Source organism: Populus trichocarpa, chromosome 8 (genome assembly GCF_000002775.5).
Source record: "Populus trichocarpa isolate Nisqually-1 chromosome 8, P.trichocarpa_v4.1, whole genome shotgun sequence".
Classification (NCBI taxonomy): Eukaryota; Viridiplantae; Streptophyta; class Magnoliopsida; order Malpighiales; family Salicaceae; genus Populus; species Populus trichocarpa.
Genome location: NC_037292.2, coordinates 10,293,051 through 10,313,033, shown reverse-complemented (window position 1 = coordinate 10,313,033; position 19,983 = coordinate 10,293,051). Strand labels below are relative to the sequence as shown.

The window sequence follows — 19,983 nt, the reverse complement described above, 5'->3', positions numbered from 1 at the left end:
ATAAATAAGTATTTTTTTCATCTTGATTGTATAATAAAATAACAAAAATACCCTCATAAGCAAAAAGCTTAAACTTGGTGTCAATGAGTATTTTTGTATTTTCACAATGATTGTTTTGTTATTAGAATTTAAACTGGGGGGAATTTGGTATTCAACCAAATATAAAAAAATAATAAACAATTAAAATGCATAGTACAAATACAAAAATAAACTTAAAATAAAGAAATTAAGCCCGAGGTCGAAGGGCATTTTAGGTTTTCTATAATAGTTTTTTTTTTGTAATTAGAAAGTCAACTAAGGGGAACTTTTGTATTTAGCGAAATAAGAAAAAACCCAAAAAGAACGTGTGCATGTGGCGCACCCGAAGGGGTATGGGAGGCGCTTGTACCCTTAAGATGGGGAGTGTGGCGCCTCTCAGAGTCCAAAAATTCCCTTCTACCGTATTGTTGGAAGCGTCGTCATCTCTTTTTTTAGCATGGTGTGTGTCTCTGGTGGCGGTCTGATTTGTTACTGGTGAACCTTTTTTTTCTTTTACTTCTTCTCTCCTCTCCCCTGAAAATTACAGCTTGATCTTGTTAGTTATTGGTATTTTAACTTTAGTCCATATTCTTTTGATTTCTCATTTTTTGTCTTAGTTCTTTTGTAGAAGTTTGTTTTTAAATTTCATCATTGAAGCCTAATTTACCAAATATTATATTCTTCAATTTGGTCTTTATTCTTGGGATTTCTAATTTTTTCCTTGGCTCTTTTGTAAAAGTTTTATTAATTTTCAATTTCATCCATCAATTCAAATTCATGGTTTTATGTTTTTCAATTTGTCCTTGTTGTTTTGATTTCTCTTTTTTTTTTCTTGGTCCTTTTATAAAAGTTATTATTATTTTCAATTTCACCATTTAATTACAACAATGTTTTTATTTTTTATGTCAATTTTAAGCCTTATTCTTTTAGATTTTTTTTGTCCTTGTACTAAATTAATTTTTATTTTCTATTTCACCCTTCAATTAAATATAAGCTTTATTTTATATTTTAATTTTGGTCTTCATTCTTTTAATTGCTATTTTTTAAAATCCTTTTGTATAATTGATTTTTTTTTCAATTTCATCCTTCAATATATGATTGATTGGGAATTTGATTTCATGATTTTTCCAAATTGGGTGCTTCGGGTCTAATGACTCGGGTCATGAATTTGAAAAGTTAACATGGTTTTTTTCTTTGAAAAAAGGTCTTATAATTCTCTTTAGTGTGATATCCTCGGTTGGCTTAGACGTAATTAGTGTTGTTACAGGTTTGTCATGACCTTTTTTTTATATTTTGTTTTACCCGATTTCAGTACGTAAACATCATTTTTACACAAAAATAGTTTGCCCCGCGGAAAGGTGGGCACCAAGGCTAGTTCTATTCTAAACTAAGCACTCCATATTTGTAAGTTTTTTTTTTCTTTTTTTTTAATGATAAACTTTATCTTATTTTTAAACTTTGTTTCGATTCACGACGCAACTGATGATAACAAGATTTGTTGTAAGTCAAAACCATACAAAATCAAGAACATCATAACTATGGAAACATATAAAAAATATTTGATTTTATTCATTCATGTTTTACTTGTCAAAAGTTTATTACAACTTGATATGATCAAGACTACACTAAAAGATCCATTGCAAGTTTCATGTGGGTCAATTACAAGATCAAAGGCAAATAAGCTCAAAAATGCATTCAATGAGTTTATTTAGAGTATTTGGGCCAGCGTAAATTTTAAGTAGGTTACATCTTCAACAAGTGATAATCAGATCTTTGTCAATTTAATTTATATATAAGAGATGTCTGATGCATCTACTTCATGGGCTAATTAATTTTGGCAATTAGAGACTTATTTTTTCTAATGCACAATTTTACTCAAACAAGCATAATTTTTTATATGGTCATTAGATCAGTCTGAAATTATAATAGAAGATTTCAGAAGTCTTGTTTTATATTGAGTTAAAATTTTAGATCAATCAAACATTGGAAAGGACTTACAATAAGGTCTAAAATCTATGTATGAGAATTGTATTAGTTTATTAATTGATTTGTGATTCTTTTTCCTATTTTATTTAGAAATATTTTATTATTTTTCAGAGTTATTTAGGATGTTTTTACCTAATATAAATAAGATTATTTAGCTTTTAAAATTAATAAGAGATGTATTGATTATTAAAAAATAAAACTTGTATGTAAGAATTTGCTCTTACTCTTGATTCGTTATAGAACTACTCTAACTAATCAAAGAATTAATCAGGCTTTAGAGCATCTTATACACTACTCGTTTGCATCTCTTTATAGGTGTTGGGTGGGGGTTTGGTTTCTAAAATCTTGTTGTCTCGGTACAAGTCATCATTGTGTCAGACTCAATCATAAGCCTGAATTTTGCTTTCTTGGCAAGGGACAATTTAACTATAGGTTTCTGGATCTTTATATCCACGAGGTTCGCATCGGTTGGTATCAGAGCAAGGTACTAAATCAGATTATATCCCTTTTATCTTCAAGTTTAAGCATGAAAGTGACAAATATAAGGAGGGTAAGAAGCCACCACTTGAGGACTGTAGTGATATTGAGTATCTAATTAATGACAATTTTTTGGTTATTAGAAGATCACTTAATGTTTAGATTAATGAGGATGATATAGAGCAATAAAGGAATAACATATTCTATATTAGATGCCATATAAATAATAAGGTATGTGATCTGATTATTGATAGTGAAAGTTATGCTAATATTACTAGTACTATACTTGTTAGAAGATTGAATCTAAACACTATTAAACATAAAAAGCCTTATAGACTTCAATTGTTGAATGATTATAGAAAAGTAAGAGTTATTAAACAGGTTTTGATTTCTTTTTCAGTTGAAAAATATAAGGATGAGATTTTGTGTGGTGTTGTGTATATGTTTGCTACTCATCTATTATTAGGAAGACCTTGGTAATTTGACAGAAAAGCCAAGCATGATGAGTTTAAGAACATATATTCTCTTCAGAAAGATGGGAAAACATTTACAGTTGTACCATTGTTCTCTAGACAGGTGTATGAAAACCGATTAAAATTGAAGGAAAAAAGCGAAGCCAAAGAAAAATATCAATCATGTAAGGATGTGAGGAAGAGTTAGATTTAACTAAAATAGGAATAAATAAGGATTTGGCCGAGAAAAGGAGAGAATAAAAAAAGAGAGAAGAAAGGAAGGGTGAGGGAAAAAAGAGTGAGGAAAAAATAAAGAAATATATTAATTTTTATGCAAAGAAGATTGAGGTTAAAAATGCTTATTTTTCTGACTGGCTTATGATTTTACTTGTGTATAAAAACATATATTTTAATATTAATGACCTTAATTATTGTTTTCTAGTGTTAGTGTTTCTTCATTACAAGATTAAGAATATTTTTTTTTTACGAAATTTCTAGTAAATTATCACCTATTAGAAAAATTGAGCACCAAATTAATCTTTTACTTGCTTGTATGCAGAGCATTAAAAAATATAAACCATGTATATAATATAGATGTAACAAACAAATCTATAAACAGCAATACTCCACGCTTGCGAAACTGAATTGAATTCATTCTCAAACATTGATTATCGTTTATTGCAGAATTCAATTAATGGTGAGATACATGAAGATCCCAAGTAGACGAAAGAAGATTCTACTGCTAATATATGACGCAAGCCTCGAATTCCCATCTGTACAGCTCTGTAGTTTAGGTCAAATGTGGGTGGATCATCTCAATTGCTCCTTTTTCCACCACTTGTTCATCATTGAAGAATCTCTTCCAGAACCAATGCTGCTTCCAGACTCTGTCAACCATCTCGTCAATAGGAACGCCCTTTGTCTCTGGGAGCAAAAATAGTGCAAACAGTCCCATAACCACAATCCATGCAGCAAAGAAGAAGAAAATCCCCGCTCTCAAATTGCAAAGCATGGACAAGAATGCTTGTGCAATCACAAAGGTGAAAAGCATGTTGGAGCTGACTGCGAAGGAAAACCCGGCTGTTCTGGTCTCAAGAGGGAAGGTCTCGCTTGGAATTAACCAACCAAGAGGACCCCATGACCATGCAAACCCAGCAACAAAGACGCATACCATTATCACCACCACCAATGCATCTCCATTGGGTAGGGTGCCGGTTGTCTTCAAATCTTTCATCAGAACACCTCCAATGATACACTGGATGCAAAGCAATGAGATATTAACGTTAATAGGATGATTCATTGGAGCGAGGAAGATAGACAGAGTAATTAAAATCCAAACCTGGGTAATAAGCATCTGTACACAAGCTTCAAGCAGCAACGCCCTCCTACCGACCTTGTCAACGAGGACTACCGAAACTATGGTGCTCAGAACATTGACAAGGCCAGTTACGACAGAAGAAAGCAATGCAGCATCACTCCCAAATCCGACTGTCTGAAAGAGAACAGGTGCGTAGAACATAATGGCATTGATGCCGGTGAATTGCTGGAACACTTGCATCACGATGGCTATCACTAGCGGAGGTCTGCTTTCTCTCTTCATGAGTTCATGGTAGGGTTGGGTAATTTGGCTAGCCACCTCGCAAGCATGCACGATCGAATCATACTCAAGATCTACATTATCTACACCCCTGATCTTTTTAAGCACTGCCCTTCCTTGCTCTACTTTCTTGCGCTCAATAAGGCTAGTTGGAGTCTCATAAATGGCAAGCGAACCAAAGCATAGCAGTAGAGCTGGTACACCAGCAATTCCAAGTGAAATTCTAAATCCGTAGGGATGAATCTTACCGACTACATAGTTGACGATATTAGCAATCAAGATCCCGATTGTAATGAAGAGTTGGAAGCTAATGTTAAGGGCTCCACGGATCTTTGCTGGAGCTAACTCTGATAGAAACAACGGTACTGCCTGGAGGAAGAAAAAGAAAACCAAATTATTGTTGATCGTAGACGGCAATGGCATATTTTATCAGGTAAACGAAGGTATGGTTCTTAATTACTACCTGATTGGCGAATCCCACTCCACAACCAAGAAGAAGTCTCCCAATGATCAGCATTTCAATATTTACAGCAAATGTTGTTAGAGCAACGCCACCGATGAAGAAAAGAGATGCAAGCTGCATAGTTGGCTTTCGGCCAAACTTTGAGCACGTCTTTGAAGCGAGAAAGCTGGCTATGAGAGCCGCTATGTACAGGGACGATGTGAACAATTGCAGTTTTTTATTGTCATATTTACAGTAATTATTTTCATGAGCCTGTTGCTTCCTTTCCCATACTTGATAAAAGAATTTCTTCAAGAAATCATCCATGGCTGTGACACCACCTGAAGTTTGCATGAATTTAATAGCATCAGCACTGTTAATCATTGCAATATATAAGAAACGCAAAAGGTTCAAGTCCATTATCAAATATAAACCTGAAACTCCAATGTCGTAGCCGAACATTAAACCTCCACAAGCCGCAATCACCACACATACGATGACATTAAATGTTATCCTGCCTTCAAACTCTGGCACGTCGCCATTGTTAGCGATCACAACAGCCGGCATTTTTCCTCTCTAAGAACAAAAAATTATCTCCAAAATAGTCTTACAAGTAGAGAAGGAGATAATTGCAAGTAGTAGAGAGGATCGGGCAGGAGGTTAACTTTAACAGAAAAGCAAGAGAGGCTGCGAGTGCTCTTAATTATGTTAGTGTAGAATTGCAGGTATTTAAAGAGATGGAGAAATTAATTAAGGCTAATAATAGAGACACGAGAACAGGGTAAAATTAAGGGTTGGACTCTGAAATACTGGAGAACCGCATGTTTAGGGAGTTCCTGGATGTTAATTTTAGTCTTAAACAGGTGACTCGGCAAGTGACAAGAGAACATAAATCAGACAAGCCTTTCGTTATATCTTTATAGAGTCCAGACTCTGACCACAAATTCTTGAGGGATGCAATAAATTATCGTACTGGGATCACCTTTTGAAACTAAGCTACTTATCCTAATCAGCTAATCAACTTAATTTCTTCCTTTTCAGTTTCTTTTATCCCAACCTCTTTATTAAATTAGTATTGTGCTGTGGATTTTTTCAAATTTCTCAAGACATCCACCCTATTCTTAGTCACCTATCTGAAACTCTTGGATCATAAACTGTCTCCAAGATAGCTGTGGCTGGACATGCTCTGCCAATGCCTTCGAGTTACTTTCTGCTAAGCTTTCTTATTATGTTGCAAGAATTTATCGCAGTGCTCTACAACTTAAGTGAATTTGTAAGACATCATTAAGCCATAATTAAATATATTTAATTAGAATTTGTAGCTAAGACATCATTCTAATAGTTTTTTTTTATTAAGCCATAATCTTTAATTAATTATTGAGATTTCACTTCAGACCATCTTTATAATAAGAACATAATTTAAAGAATCTCTATCCTCTCAAATTCATGCATGCATGTGTGTGTGTGTGTGTGTGAAAGTATAAGAAAACTCAAAAAGATTAACCAAAAAAGTGGGGCATCATTTGGTTGCATTATTTATTAAATTATCATGGTTAGAATTGGAACATCTTGAAAAATATCAAGAGTAATATTGGTAAATTTTAAAAAACAGAGGTAGAAGTTGAACAAGGATGACTCTATAGGAGCGAAAAAATAGTTCTAACTCTTTTATGATCTAACTTCTGAACCAAGCACTCCAAATTTTAACAAATTCAAGCATTCAACCTTCTTGCACTTCCCTCCTAATTCCTATCAGATGTTAGGAAAACAAATTACTAAAAAACAGTTTACGCCTTAAGTGTCCCATGATAATTATAGGACTCAGTTTCCGCTAAGCATTAAGCACTCTCCCCAAACTAACGTACTAAAGCTTTTCAATGCTCACCTCCGAAAGAATTCTCTCCCCCTCGCACAAAATCACAAACATACGCACAGAGACACACCGTTACTAAATTTATTGGATTCAGATAGGTAAATTAAGTTTCAGATTATTAGATTTTTTTTTGTTCCCCTTTTTTTTTTTTTTTTTTACTTTTAGGCTTTTAGCACTGCCTACGAAATTTACAAGGCACCAAACCTCCCAATTTTACCCTGACTCAATCAAATTGAACCGTCCCCCACTCCAAACTCGAGCTTGTGAACAACCTCTTGGTAAGGAAACTACATTCAATTCACCACCAAGGAAACAAATTCTATCTGCATTTTCGTTTCTCATCGCCATCTGAATTCTCTTCATAACAATTATCATCAGATGTACAAAATCTTAGATGGGTGTGGATTATGATCCCCTCCATGAAAGGGGTTACAAATTAATGAACATTGTCGAGCCTATAATCTAGGAGGATTTGTGGAGATGAAGCTAAGGAAACAAACTGATGACATAGGACAAAGAAAATGGAGGAAGCTAAAAGGAATCAGTCTTTGAAGAAGATAGGACAGCAGAATCAACATGGGTCTCCCAAATAGAAAGGCCAGACAATAATTTCAACCAGGCATTCGATCTTGAACTAGAAGACCATTCAGAAGCGGGCACTCCACGTCCCCATTCCTCGAGAACATCCTATCTTGATGGCCTCCTCTGCCACCAAACAATCAAACATAGTTCAAAGGTTGAAAATATACCATGCTATGCCATGCTAAAAAATCATACAGATGTAGCATTACTTTTGAAATAGCACGAAAAATTATGGAGGAAAAACAGATAATGTACTCACGAACGAGATAATTGCATAAAAAATGACACATCATTCATAGATCATTCTTCTTCAATGTTCGAAAAGATAAATACATGAGAAAAAGAAAAGGAAAAAAACACAATATCAGAGGACAAGCACTCGTGTCTAGCAAGCAAACAGGTATGAAAGGCACAATTTCCTAGAATAAAAAGGCTTAGCTTTTGTCTACAAGAATTAGAATAAACATGTTACGCACAAGATCACGAAGATCGCGGTCACTCTTGAAAACTTGAAGCCACCTCAAACTTAGATGATATTTTGTGGAGCCAAGAGGGCCTCCTTTACCTAAAGCAAGGCCACCTCCCACAGAATCAATGCTTCCAAATATCTACAAATTAAAAGAGTACCCCTCAAAATCAAGGCAGAGCGAAAACCTCAGGAAGAAAAAAATTTCTTCCCAGAAGCATTATCGCACCTTTCCAATCAAAGTTCTGAAGAGTAGAACACCATGAATATCAAGTCCTGCATACGTAATGGAAATGAGCATTAGTAGACATGACAGTTGAAAAGGCTCAGCACTAGTAGACACCTTAAATGTCTTGCACTTAAAGCCCACTAGGATCAACAATCTTACTTTTCTGTTTCTTTCCATTCATGTCACTTTAATCCTCATCACCTTCATTACTACTATAAAAAGTTTCATTACCTTCAACTTCAACATCAAGGTCATCTTTATCACTACTTGACTTCCATTAATTTTCTCTGTCTGTTACACCATTCGATATTTGACCAAAACAAGAATCTCCTTGTAAACTATCAATCCATTCATCTTTATTTGTATTCGAGAACTCAAATCCTTCTTCTGAATTAGAAGAAGAAATATAATCCTCATCATCTTCACTAGAATTATCATCCTCGTAATTTTTTTTACATTCAGTACCACCCTCTTCACTTTCCATATTATAATTTGAACTACCCACACTAGCATCCACACCTTCACTACAACTACAAGCACCAACATTAAAATCTATGCCATAACTTTTGTCATCCCTACCAATACCCACAGTCGTAGTTGCACCCTCACCACTATATTTAGCTAAATCCAATCCTTCTTCCCCAATAATCAATATAACTTTATTACCATCTTTGTCTAGAAAATATTTTATTCTTGCATTTGGTTTTTCTGTATAACAGTACTTACACATTTTTATTTGTAGTGGAGCACCATTAGGATCAAGATCAACAGGATCCATATAAATGTGGATTTCTTCTTCTCCTTTGACTTCATGTATATTCAATATCTACATTGTCGAGGGATCACCAACTATTTTATTATCCCTGTCATTCCTTATATGCAAGTCAACGTCATAAACTTGCTTGTAAATGAACAGCAAGTTTATATAAAACATGTACTCAGAGAAGCAATTGCTCATGACGTCTGAAGCAATTCCATGATATACAATAATATTGGGCATTTTATTTCCTACACAGTCAAACACTAATTAAATATGTTACAGTAAAATAACACAAAATTACTCATTATATGAATAGTAACTCTAATTTTTAAATTGAAGATTTATTAGGTTTTCAAGAAAACGATGGGGTTCATTTAATTTTATGCTTTTTTTGGTTAAATAGAGTAAAATAAACAATATTCTATAGAAATAACAATAATTAAACCACCACTAAACCCACTAACTTAATTATCGAAGTCTAATAGAAAACAAGTGAAATGACATATATACCCTAATGTGTCGAGAACAACAGCAATTTCACAATTGTTGACACGAACAGACACCAAGATACAAAAATCAACTACAAAGCACCTAAACTTTGATTTTGTAGAATTAAAGGTTCAATCGAACTTGGATTTTGTAGAATTTTGTAGAGAGATTTTGTTTAGAAATTGTATGTAAAGAGAGAAAAAAAGTGGGTTAATGTTTGCGGGTTTGTGGATATAATTTACATGAGAGAAATTTTAATATTTTGAATGATTAGAAAATTTTTATTGACTAAAGATATTTTCTGTAATTTACAAAATAATGGAGACAAAGCGTAATTTTAACTTAACTATAAGATGATGGATTAATTTTCAGTAATTAAAATCAGAAAGAAAAAAAGAAAAAACCTGCTTTTCTCTGTAAGCTTCATTCTCAATAACTTCATAGTCAAGACACAACACTGTTTCCATTGCTGCTGCTGAACAGGCTAACATCATCAAGCTCGCCGTCCTCTGAGTTTGGAATCCGAGACCACAATAGCCTCGCAGTCTCCATTCCATTTTGTAATTGATTCGATTACATTATTTATTTATTAATCTCTCTAACTCTCTTGGAAATCAAACACTAAAACTAAACCCTCATAAGTGTAAACCCTAATTGGAAGTTACTGTCGTGTTTATGGAGAGTTTTGATCCCGTACGGCATTTGATAATCAATAGACAGAGATCATGGAGAATTTAAACTCCAGAATTTTGCTTTCAAAGAGAAATCGCGCGCGTGTTTTATATATATATATATATATATATAGAGAGAGAGAGAGAGAGAGAGATGACCATGGCATAGAATCGCGAGTGACCTTTCATTGTCTTTCTTCTCTTTCTCCTCTCTGGTGGTGAACAGTGGCGGAGCCACATAGGTACAAAAAGGGGCAATTGCCACCTTAATTTTTTTTTAATATTTTTTTATATTAAAATATTAATATAATAATATAGTGAAAGGTTGATATTGAAAAGTTGTTATTGGAACTCGTTTCCTTTTTTTTCTTGTTCTTACCCTAATTATACAAATTTTTCTTTTGCTTTCCCGGCCTCTCTCTCATATATATGTCCAGCTACTTCCTTGATTTTTTTCAATATACAAATTTTTTTTCAAGTACAATTAAGTAATTAATTTTTTTTTATTTTTTACTTTATACTTTAAATAAATTTCCTTCATCTTTTTTATTTATTTTATTGTCTAATTTTAATTTTATTTTTTATAATTATTAGGGTTTATGATAATTTAAGAGTTTTGATATGAATATATTCAAAATAAATATTTAAATATGATAATTTAATCAATTAAATATATTTTTTTATTATAAAAAAATAAATTAATATTCATGCAAAACCATTATTCTTGGTATCTCTTGCATTGGTAGATTAGTTTATTGAAATTTAATATTTTTACATAATTTGTTTTTAAGTAAAATATCAAGTAGAAAACATGTTTTTCAAGTATTGTTCCTCTTACACAGACACTAGACATTGTTCCTCAATTGAATATCTAGAAATGATTAGGTATAATTTAATCAACATACTTATTATATGTATATAGATATATAACTTTTATAAAGCGGTTTCAAAATATAAAAACTCGAAGAGAATAATTATAATATAAGTTTTTTTTATTTTAAAATATTTTTAAATTAATTTTATTTTATATGAATTACTATATATGTTTTGAATTGATTTATAATATATATCTATATAACATAATACTTGTTAGTAATTTATTGGTGGTGTTTCTGTTTCGCTGGCTTTTCTTTTTATCTTTTTGTAACTGAATTTCTCTCCCTTTACTTTTTTTTTTTTTTTTTTTCTTATGGTGTTCTTGCTTTGCTATGAAAGAGGTAATGAACTATGAAGTAGAGATCGTATATGAATATGACACTGCCATTGACTGTGATGTACCGAATGATTGTTTCTTGCTGGGAGAATGTGTTTTGGACCTACCATTAAGGTTAAAAATAGTCGACCTTTTGGGTCTCTGAGGACACGTGCCCAGCTTTGCAGCTGACAGCAGTTTCTTGACCTTAGATTTGTATATTCTTTAAAATGATTTAATTAGGCTTTTTTTTTCCCAGCAATTTAATATGGTTTCGTTGAATTGCATCAGACGCTTGGCTCGGGTGTACAGTAGATTAGTTGTTTTGGTTAGAATATCTTCGTATGCGTTCAGTAATGCAGTGAGTACATTTTTGTAAGTGTTTTTGTAAAATAAAATATAATGAAATAATATTTATTTATTTATTTTTAATATAATCATATTAAAATCATTGAAAAAAAATTAAAAAAATTAATTTAATATTTTTTCATCACAAAAAAAAACATAAAAGCAGATTAATATGGTCAATACATGCTTTTCCCAAGTGAATACTCTTAAAGATTTTACCGGGTGTTAATTTAATTTTGATTTATAAAAAAAATGGTTAGTAATAATGTCCTAAAAAATTCAAATAACTTCCAAACAAAACTTATATGTTAGATAATTAATTAATTTTCTGGCTCTCACAATCCAATTTATTTTTCCTTGTCAAAGTGGATTTGAGGACTATTAAAATGTAACTATTAAAAAGAAATTACAATGATAATTACTAGCCAATGTATTCAAACTAGCATGTGAATAGAATTATTCCATTTGGAACCTATGGATCGTAATGTAGAGGAGCACTCTCTCTACATTATAGCAGAGTGGCAGCCACTTTAAGTTGTCATGCAGGCTCAATCTATCACCACAGACCCTATGAATCTATTTCCTTGCTAGATTTGTACTGTCGTTGCCACAGGAAAGAACTCCCCGACCCCCATGAATGCATTCACACCAGACGACAGCAGAGTATAACACAAACAGGCAGAGGGATATATCCCACATCCAATACGATGGGAAAATTCTCCCTTTTCGATCACAGGAAATCTTGTATTTTTACCTGAATTTTAGGAACATCACCCTTATATTCAACCTATTACCTTTTTTTGCCACAGAAAATTCAGCAAGAATTTATAATCACTGTATCGCTGCAACAATCATCTCCAATATCATAAGCATGTCTCATATTTGCAAAGCAATCGACAGGCAAGCTTAGGTGTTGTAATAAAGGTAAATCATCCGACATTTTCCAAGATTCATAACAGACTATCATTTTGCATTACCAACTCCAATCTTGGATGGGCATCATGCATAAGAACCTAGGAAAGGAACCAAATAGGGTAGTGCTTTGTCACACATCTATTGAAACCTCAGGCATAAATTAAATTGAAAATGGACACCGCTCCAAGGTTAGGCTTTAAGCTAATTTGTCGTTCAATTTTGCAGCAAGTACTTACATTTTGAACTATAGATCTACCGACTCTCTTGCAGTAAGCACATGCAAGTCGAACAGCAGATCCATTTGACCTGTACTTCAAGTGCAACTTTTTGTCATGAGCATCTCCTTTCATCTCTCTTGCACTACATTCTCACACAATAAACAGTACTGATGATCTTTGTTACCATGTCGAACACATATTCTGACCTGGCTTATACTTACAACACCCAAAGTGCATCACCCTCGAGGGTGAACCATGCTATAGCAATTATGCTATTTTACTGGAAAAGCTCCATCAGCTGCTGCGATACATCTGCATCATAAAGTCACATACAGATGAATTAGCAACATGAACCTATGTGAAGTCTGATAAAAATATTTAGTATGAAGTTAATTTAACAAAAGCTCATCAAATGCAAAGCACAAATTTCACTACAGAAGCATAGAGAAAAAAACACAAAACTGCGTACGCACTGGGACACATGATAAAAACATTGTAAGTTAAAATGGTGAAAGCCGGAACCCAGATCCCCAATTTTCATCCTCTATTGCAACTTCAATTTAATTTTATCAATTTTTTTAAGAAAAAAAGGAGTTTGTCTCCCTGAGCAATTTACTGATTTTTGTCCACCAAGACATTCTCAAAATGTCATAAACTTGATCTACGTTTCTGATCCAGAAATGAAAGGACCAGTCCTTTGTTCACAACAAAGTAAACTATGTAGATTTGATCGGCATATCTAAAGATTCAGAGAATTGCCAGTTTTATGCAATTTATGTGGTAACTGAGCTTGACTGCAAAAGATTAAGCCAGTGCAATGATTCAATATAACTGATAAAAGTTATGTTTAGCTACCTTGGAGAATAGCTGGTGTTGTTTCAAACTCCCGCCAGATATTCTGGTAAAAAGCAAGATCAAAGTTTAAAAACTTGGCAGCAAGAAAGGCAGCACCAGCGGCAATGTGATGGGGCTTAAACTGAAGCCACAATGAGCTCCGGAGCCTATAACACAAAATAACAGCTTTTATAAAGTGTGCTAAAACCACCATTAACCAGCACATGATGAGAGAGGCAAAACTGACAAACCAACCAGCTTCACAGCGCTATTATGGAAACCAGATATCTTGTGAAACTTGGCATATTGCCAAAATTTTGATGAAAAGCATATTAGCAATCAAAGTAAAATGTATAAACAAACACACAGAAAATCAAAATACTAGAAGACATCATTATGGATTCAAGTACAAAAAAATAATGCAAGTCTAGTGATTTTTCTCTTACCCACCAAAAAGGCAGCAACCCAGGAAGAATATTTTGCAAGAAACTCTGCAGGATGGCTGATAGAGTACCAAAACTATAACAAACATCTTACACTCATTTATAAACACATCAACCCCCAGGCCCATTCTGATGCAGGGGCTTTTTAACTCCAGAAACATACACAATTCAAATAATAAAACAAATAGAAACTAGCAGAGCACATTCTGCATCTTCTGCTCAACAACTTGATCTGGAAAGGCTTGTCAAAACACATGAACTAATGCTCATGAACCACGCAGGTAACCCAGATATAGAATACCACCATCCCAAATCCTCTAGCCAGCTATAAGCATCATTCACATCCACAATAACAAAAAGATGAGGCATAATTGAATACATATCTTATAAACTGGATAACTCCATATATATATATATGAATATCATGCTATATGGAAGGGTTCTGAAAAGTTTTGAACCATAGTTTTGAGTGATTAAAAACCTCAAACTGATATGAGGGATTATCAAAACTGATAATGGTAAAAAAAAAATGAAGCATGTTTGAATCTTGAAAAGTTCAAAGCTATAGAATTTGGAGGAAGCTGAGGATATTTGGGATAGAATATCTGAAGGGTCAAGGCCTGATGCTGGGGGCAAACATAGTAAAATGTAATATTATAACATTGTTTTGTTAACCTGGCCCCTCATCCTACAATCCTCATTTAAGAATAAGAACAGCTTATGGAATTGAACCGTGAAAGGTGTTGTTTCTTAATTCTCTTTACAAAAGAAAAACAAATCAAAATTTCAAATTTTTGACTTACAGGGAAGATATTTCCCCATGCAGCTCATCATTGGCCAGTCAACACCACAAACTGATAAAGAAGCAGTAATCACCTATGGAGCTAATTAAGCCCCGCACAGATCAACCTCTGGCCTGATATTGCCAGTCCAAGCCTAGCATGAGAGAAATCAGGAGCCCTGGTCCCTACGAGATTGAGTGTTCATTTGTGCTCAATAATATCTCTTCTTTAATAAAGCAAGGCGACAGCTTAGAGAGCTAAGACCTGAGTGAAATGAAGATGGTCCCAAATTCCAATTTTACCCAAAGGAAAAGGTTCAAGCTTCACTTATTTTTTTGAATTCCTAAGGAACATTTAATATACTCCAATTCCGTGAATGCCTGCATGTATTTAACACAAAATGTAGCAGGAATATAGTACTGTAACCTCAGTTGTCATAGCTAGCTGAGCCTAAAAAGACAACCCGGCTCACCATGTGTATGTGCAGCATGCACAGTAACAGCAGGTATATTAATAACAACAATAGTAGTAAAATTTATAGCAATAGCAGCTGATGACAATAACCAAAACAATATATATAGTGATGCCTACATCTATTTTTTTTCCCAGATGCTTGCAATACAGGGAGCTCTATGCACTATGACAGGCCAATAATGATGATGACAATTATCAAACTGCTATAAAATGTTAGGCATATTCCCTGGTTTTGGCATGCGCTTAGTTTTGCATGCTAATAGCTTTCCAAGCAAACAATTTATCTATGCATTTTATAATTGTGAGTTAACCAGCACTGAGAAACTGACATATTTGTGACAACGAGCAATAGCTCAATTGGCATACTGTAACCATCATCCCCCATTGGACTTGGATTAGAGCATCCTTAGAAAGAAAAAAAATTGGCATGCTGCTTGTACCTTCTCAAATTTCTATCTATGCTGGCAACATCAACAATTTTCCACCAGCAAACCATCACAAACCACTGACACAGTGATAGCCAGTCTAACTTTAAGGTACACAAGTGGCAATCTCACACTGCACATCAGAACTCACAATCAAACAACTATGCAGCTACATAACCTTCTGACAATTGGGCATCTACACTTGTTGGACAAATTCATTGAAGTTTTTATTCTAAAATTATGAAATCGAACCAAAAAAATGCAACCAATTTTCTGGCAAAAAAGGAGTTGATGCATAATGGTTTAAAAAAGAAAGAAAGAAAACAGAATATCTGAGGACTCGTCCCATTTAGAAACGAGGCAAAAATCATGAAGGAAGGAGGAAAAGAATAAGAAAAAAAGAAATCCCAGTCACTATGGCTCTTGATCCTTGCCAAGTCAATTAGTTTCCTCCAAATCAGGGTAAACAGAAACTAACAAAATAAGCAGCCAGGTCTTACAAACTTGAGTTTGTATGAGGTGGCCAGACAACTTGCTCCAAATGAAAGTGAAAAAAGAAGAATGTGGGGAAAAAGTTGAAAGAAAAAAAGGTTTTGGATGTTCTGAGGGTATCTTATTTGGCAAATAACCCAGTTGACAGGGAGCAGTGAATCACAGTAATGTGATCCACAACACATCGGCAAAGCAACTTCAGATGTTTAAAAAACTTTCCATGCACAGCATATCAATCCTCCAGCTAACAATATCATACAGGTGAGCACGTTAATCTTGTGTAGACCCTGCAATTATATGCCATGCCAAAAAATCAATATCCCATACCAGAATAACTACGTAGATTGGTTTCTTAAAAGAAGAAAACCATTGAGACTAGTAGCACGCTATGATGAACCAAAAGAGAAATAGAAGAACCCAGCACATACTCTCCATGACCCAAGTACCACGAATACCCAACAAACCTTCTGATTGGTTTGGATTTAGACACTAAGCAATCCATACTTATGGACACAGACAAGCCATCATAGCTGAAGACCACTTGCTAAATCCTAAACCATGTCTTTAGCTGAACTAGTGTGAGAAAATCCAGATACAATGTATTTACAACAAGATGGTCCAAATCAAATTCCTTCCTGAAGAAGGGAGCGCGATCAGAATTAATATTATTATATTATTGTACTTGGTAAGAGCTAGTTCATTTTGACACTGATATAAATGAACCACACCAGTACAAATCTAAAGATCCAATAAAATATATTATATCAGAAGTAGTGCACTTACCCTTCACCGACCAAGTTTTGAGCCAGATTCACCAAAACAGTTTGTGAAAGACCTAATTTGTCAAGGATGGTTGTCAGAGGACCATATGGATGCTGCACATTGATTTCAAAATTTAGGGTTGTCAGAATCATTTGCTCAGCCTCGATCACTCGCTCCCGGTACTGTTCAAACCAGTCCTGTTTAGCAAAACTCATTTCAAGTTAGTACGCTACAGACTTGGGGCTGCAACTTTTCAAAAGGAGTAAAAAAACTCTGCATCACTTTGAGATTTCATGTAAAGCAAGAAATGCGGTCCAAATTAACCAATAGACAGGAAATTCAACACAATTTGGAGATAGGTACTCCATACATGAATTCAAAGAGGGACATGAGGATTTTTTATGTTATCCTCTTTGTATTTAAAGACAGACCCGAATTAAATTTTTCTTTAATATATACAACAGGTAAGAAATTATAGATCAGGCTGTGAGGTACTTACAACAGGGAGCAGGTATGACAAGAAAGTAATATCCTGCTTGTGGAAAATCTCACAAGAAACTCTCACGACATTATTCAAAGGGCGTGGCGTCTCCTCAGACTTTGCAGCGAGAAAAAGTGCAGCAACAGCAATTAACTGCAACAAACACAAAACACACATGACAAATATAATCATCAAAAAGAGGAATGTCCACTAGATTTATTGCATAATTGTATTGCAAGCATCCTCATAAAGCATTCATGCATATATCGGAAATCATACCAAGATTAAACAAGCCATAACCGACAAGAAATCAGAAAAATAAAAGCAACAAAAAATAGATACAACGAATCTAAAAAAGCCAAAAGATAGGCAATACAAACAGACAAGAATGCTGCAGTATCAGATCATGTACACAAAGCAGCTACACAAGTAAGACCCTTGTGTCAAAAGAATAGTTTTGAATTGAGAGTTCTAACTCCACCTTCATCACAGGAGGAATCATAAGTCAAAAGGACTAGTAAATTTCCAAATCAAGGCAAACTATTCAGCGTAACAGAGTACACCAGGCTTCCATAGATAAACCGTCAGTTCTAGACTTAACAATTACTTAGTTCTTTATCAGCCCAAAGTTCTAAACAGCTAATAACATTGTTCTCTTTATAGAAATAGCACTTGGGAGGAGAATGCTAACACAATTCCGGAAAGGTTATTTAAGTAAAATGGTTGTACACAAAGTATCCTCCAAGTAGTAAAAAACTCAAGCATGAGCATTTAAAACTCACATATCTATCATGGCATGCATGTGATCGTCGAACAAAGAAACGGTGGCACAAAACCATGCCAGTGCCAATAGTAGTTTGCGGCCTGCAAGAAGCGCGAGAGGTTGTTAATTACATGCAAATTCTGATAAGCAAGCGTCCAAACAAAAAATCTTAACTGGAAACACATTCTAAGTGGAGCACTTACAGCTCCAACCGCAGTCCGAGGTTCTGAAGGAAAGCACAATAAGAATACCGCAGATGCGTTTCACGTAGTGCATCAATTCCATCTTTTCTAGATGGGGAGTGTCTTTCAATCTCATCCTTTGACAAGAATACTGGTTCATCTTCTTCCAGTTTTGAACAATCACGTTTGCAACTTATAGATGTAGAGACCTCATCATTGGATCTAGTTGGCAAAGGGACTGAATTGTTGTAAGATAGATCGGCATATTCATATGCATTGTATTGAGGATAGTGTCTCCCACCATCTCCCCAAGTATCCGCACTAAATTTTCTCCTTTTAAAAGCTGGTGCACCGCTGGGAGGGTTAGCATAACCATTAACATGGTCCCTGAATTTCCCCGAGGAGTAGTCTCGGATATTGCTATGATTCCAATTGTAGCTGTAGTTGGTGTTCCTATTCGCATCAATGTTCCTATTTCCATGGTTGAAATTGTACCCATTCAAAGAGTTCCAGCGATCATCATGGCCCGTTCCTCCGTGTGAACGATGATTCCGTGCAAAGGACATTATTCCTGACAAATTATCCAATTAAAATAAAAGAAACAAAAAAATAAATAAGATTGCACCTCAAATTCATAGACTTGTTCTAAGAAGCTGAAACTAGAATCACATAGTAGGTCAGATCACGAATAGTCTTATTATTTTTTTATCAAGATTTTGTGCTTATTTTCATTGGCCTTTTAAATTAAAGTTCAAGTGGCTTCCAAAAATTAAATATAGATAAAAGTTTTAAGCATTTCACCAAAGTCAAAGGCCTATAATTCATAATTAACCTTCTAATGACAAAATCCATATTGTTACATATACTCAACCAGCAACATTTCTTGGTGGATGCCAATTATTTTTTTCAAATGGCCATTTAATGAAAAACAAAAAAAAAGGCAATCCATCGATCTAACAAATCCAAGATAAAAATTCATCTATATATATATAACACGGTATTTCAATACAGCATCAAAACTTTCAATAACACGGAAAAAAAAACATCCATCTATAATAATCGAACATCAAAATCATCATCGGCGCGGTGGCAAAAGGTATGAGATCATATATAATTACCGTGATAAGTGGAGATATAGATCTGAAAACTCCGTGATTGAGATTAAGATTACAAAGTGGAGAGGAGAATTTCAGTTTTTTATTAGGCGTCGAGGCTGAGAATAGATTACAGAGAGCGTTTGAATAAAAGAAGAGAGAGCGGAAATAGAAAGAAAGAAAAAGAGATGAGAAAAATATAGAGAGATGCAAAGAGAGGAGACAATTTCAATGGTTGTTGGGTTGGGTCATGTGGTTGCTAGAGATTTTGCTTTGCCCTTGTGGGTTTGTTTGGTTTAATCCAAAATTCGATTCCTTTCTTTCTTTTCTTTCTTTCAGTTTGGTAAGGGTTGGTTTGGGTTTGGGTTTGGGTTTGGGTCTGGGTTTGGGGTGGGTGGACGTTGGTCGGTAAGAGTCTTGCACTTTTCGCTGCCCTAATTTATTTATTTATTTCCCTTTTTTTCTTCACATTCATTATTTTTATTTTTTATTGGAAGATTAGACTCTGCATTCAGAGTTTTTTCCGGTAGTTTTTT

The 19,983-nt window shown here is 34.3% G+C and overlaps 4 protein-coding genes across 5 annotated transcripts; all 4 read right to left on the bottom strand.

Moving 5' to 3' along the window:
• Window positions 1–3,565: 3,565 nt before the first annotated feature.
• On the bottom strand, window positions 3,566–5,692 carry LOC7467477 (sugar transport protein 8). Its single transcript, XM_002311577.4, has 4 exons — window positions 5,407–5,692; window positions 4,994–5,313; window positions 4,273–4,899; window positions 3,566–4,188 (listed from the first exon to the last, which is right to left on the bottom strand). The coding sequence occupies exons 1-4, from the start codon at window positions 5,537–5,539 to the stop codon at window positions 3,724–3,726; spliced, it is 1,545 nt and encodes a 514-aa protein (XP_002311613.2). The 5' UTR covers window positions 5,540–5,692; the 3' UTR covers window positions 3,566–3,723.
• Window positions 5,693–7,154: 1,462 nt separating this feature from the next.
• LOC112323280 (chloride channel protein CLC-d-like) lies at window positions 7,155–8,299 on the bottom strand. The gene is made up of 3 exons (XM_024606610.2): window positions 8,123–8,299; window positions 7,904–8,035; window positions 7,155–7,550 (listed from the first exon to the last, which is right to left on the bottom strand). Exons 1-3 carry the CDS (start codon window positions 8,297–8,299, stop codon window positions 7,533–7,535), a joined length of 327 nt encoding a protein of 108 aa, XP_024462378.1. The 3' UTR covers window positions 7,155–7,532.
• LOC7467476 (uncharacterized) lies at window positions 7,698–10,307 on the bottom strand. The gene is made up of 2 exons (XM_024606609.2): window positions 9,776–10,307; window positions 7,698–8,948 (listed from the first exon to the last, which is right to left on the bottom strand). Exons 1-2 carry the CDS (start codon window positions 9,926–9,928, stop codon window positions 8,400–8,402), a joined length of 702 nt encoding a protein of 233 aa, XP_024462377.1. The 5' UTR covers window positions 9,929–10,307; the 3' UTR covers window positions 7,698–8,399.
• A 2,170-nt stretch (window positions 10,308–12,477) lies between these two features.
• On the bottom strand, window positions 12,478–19,735 carry LOC7457863 (cyclin-T1-4). Of its 2 annotated transcripts, XM_024606805.2 has the most exons (7): window positions 19,472–19,733; window positions 18,375–18,924; window positions 18,191–18,272; window positions 17,427–17,561; window positions 16,949–17,124; window positions 13,571–13,716; window positions 12,478–13,027 (listed from the first exon to the last, which is right to left on the bottom strand). In XM_024606805.2, exons 2-7 carry the CDS (start codon window positions 18,917–18,919, stop codon window positions 12,993–12,995), a joined length of 1,119 nt encoding a protein of 372 aa, XP_024462573.1. In that variant the 5' UTR covers window positions 18,920–18,924; window positions 19,472–19,733; the 3' UTR covers window positions 12,478–12,992. The 2 variants fall into 2 exon arrangements, with proteins under 2 accessions (XP_024462573.1, XP_006379823.1); XM_006379761.3 differs by lacking the exons at window positions 12,478–13,027; window positions 13,571–13,716 and adding an exon at window positions 16,071–16,452 and having other exon boundaries at window positions 19,472–19,735.
• Window positions 19,736–19,983: the final 248 nt, after the last annotated feature.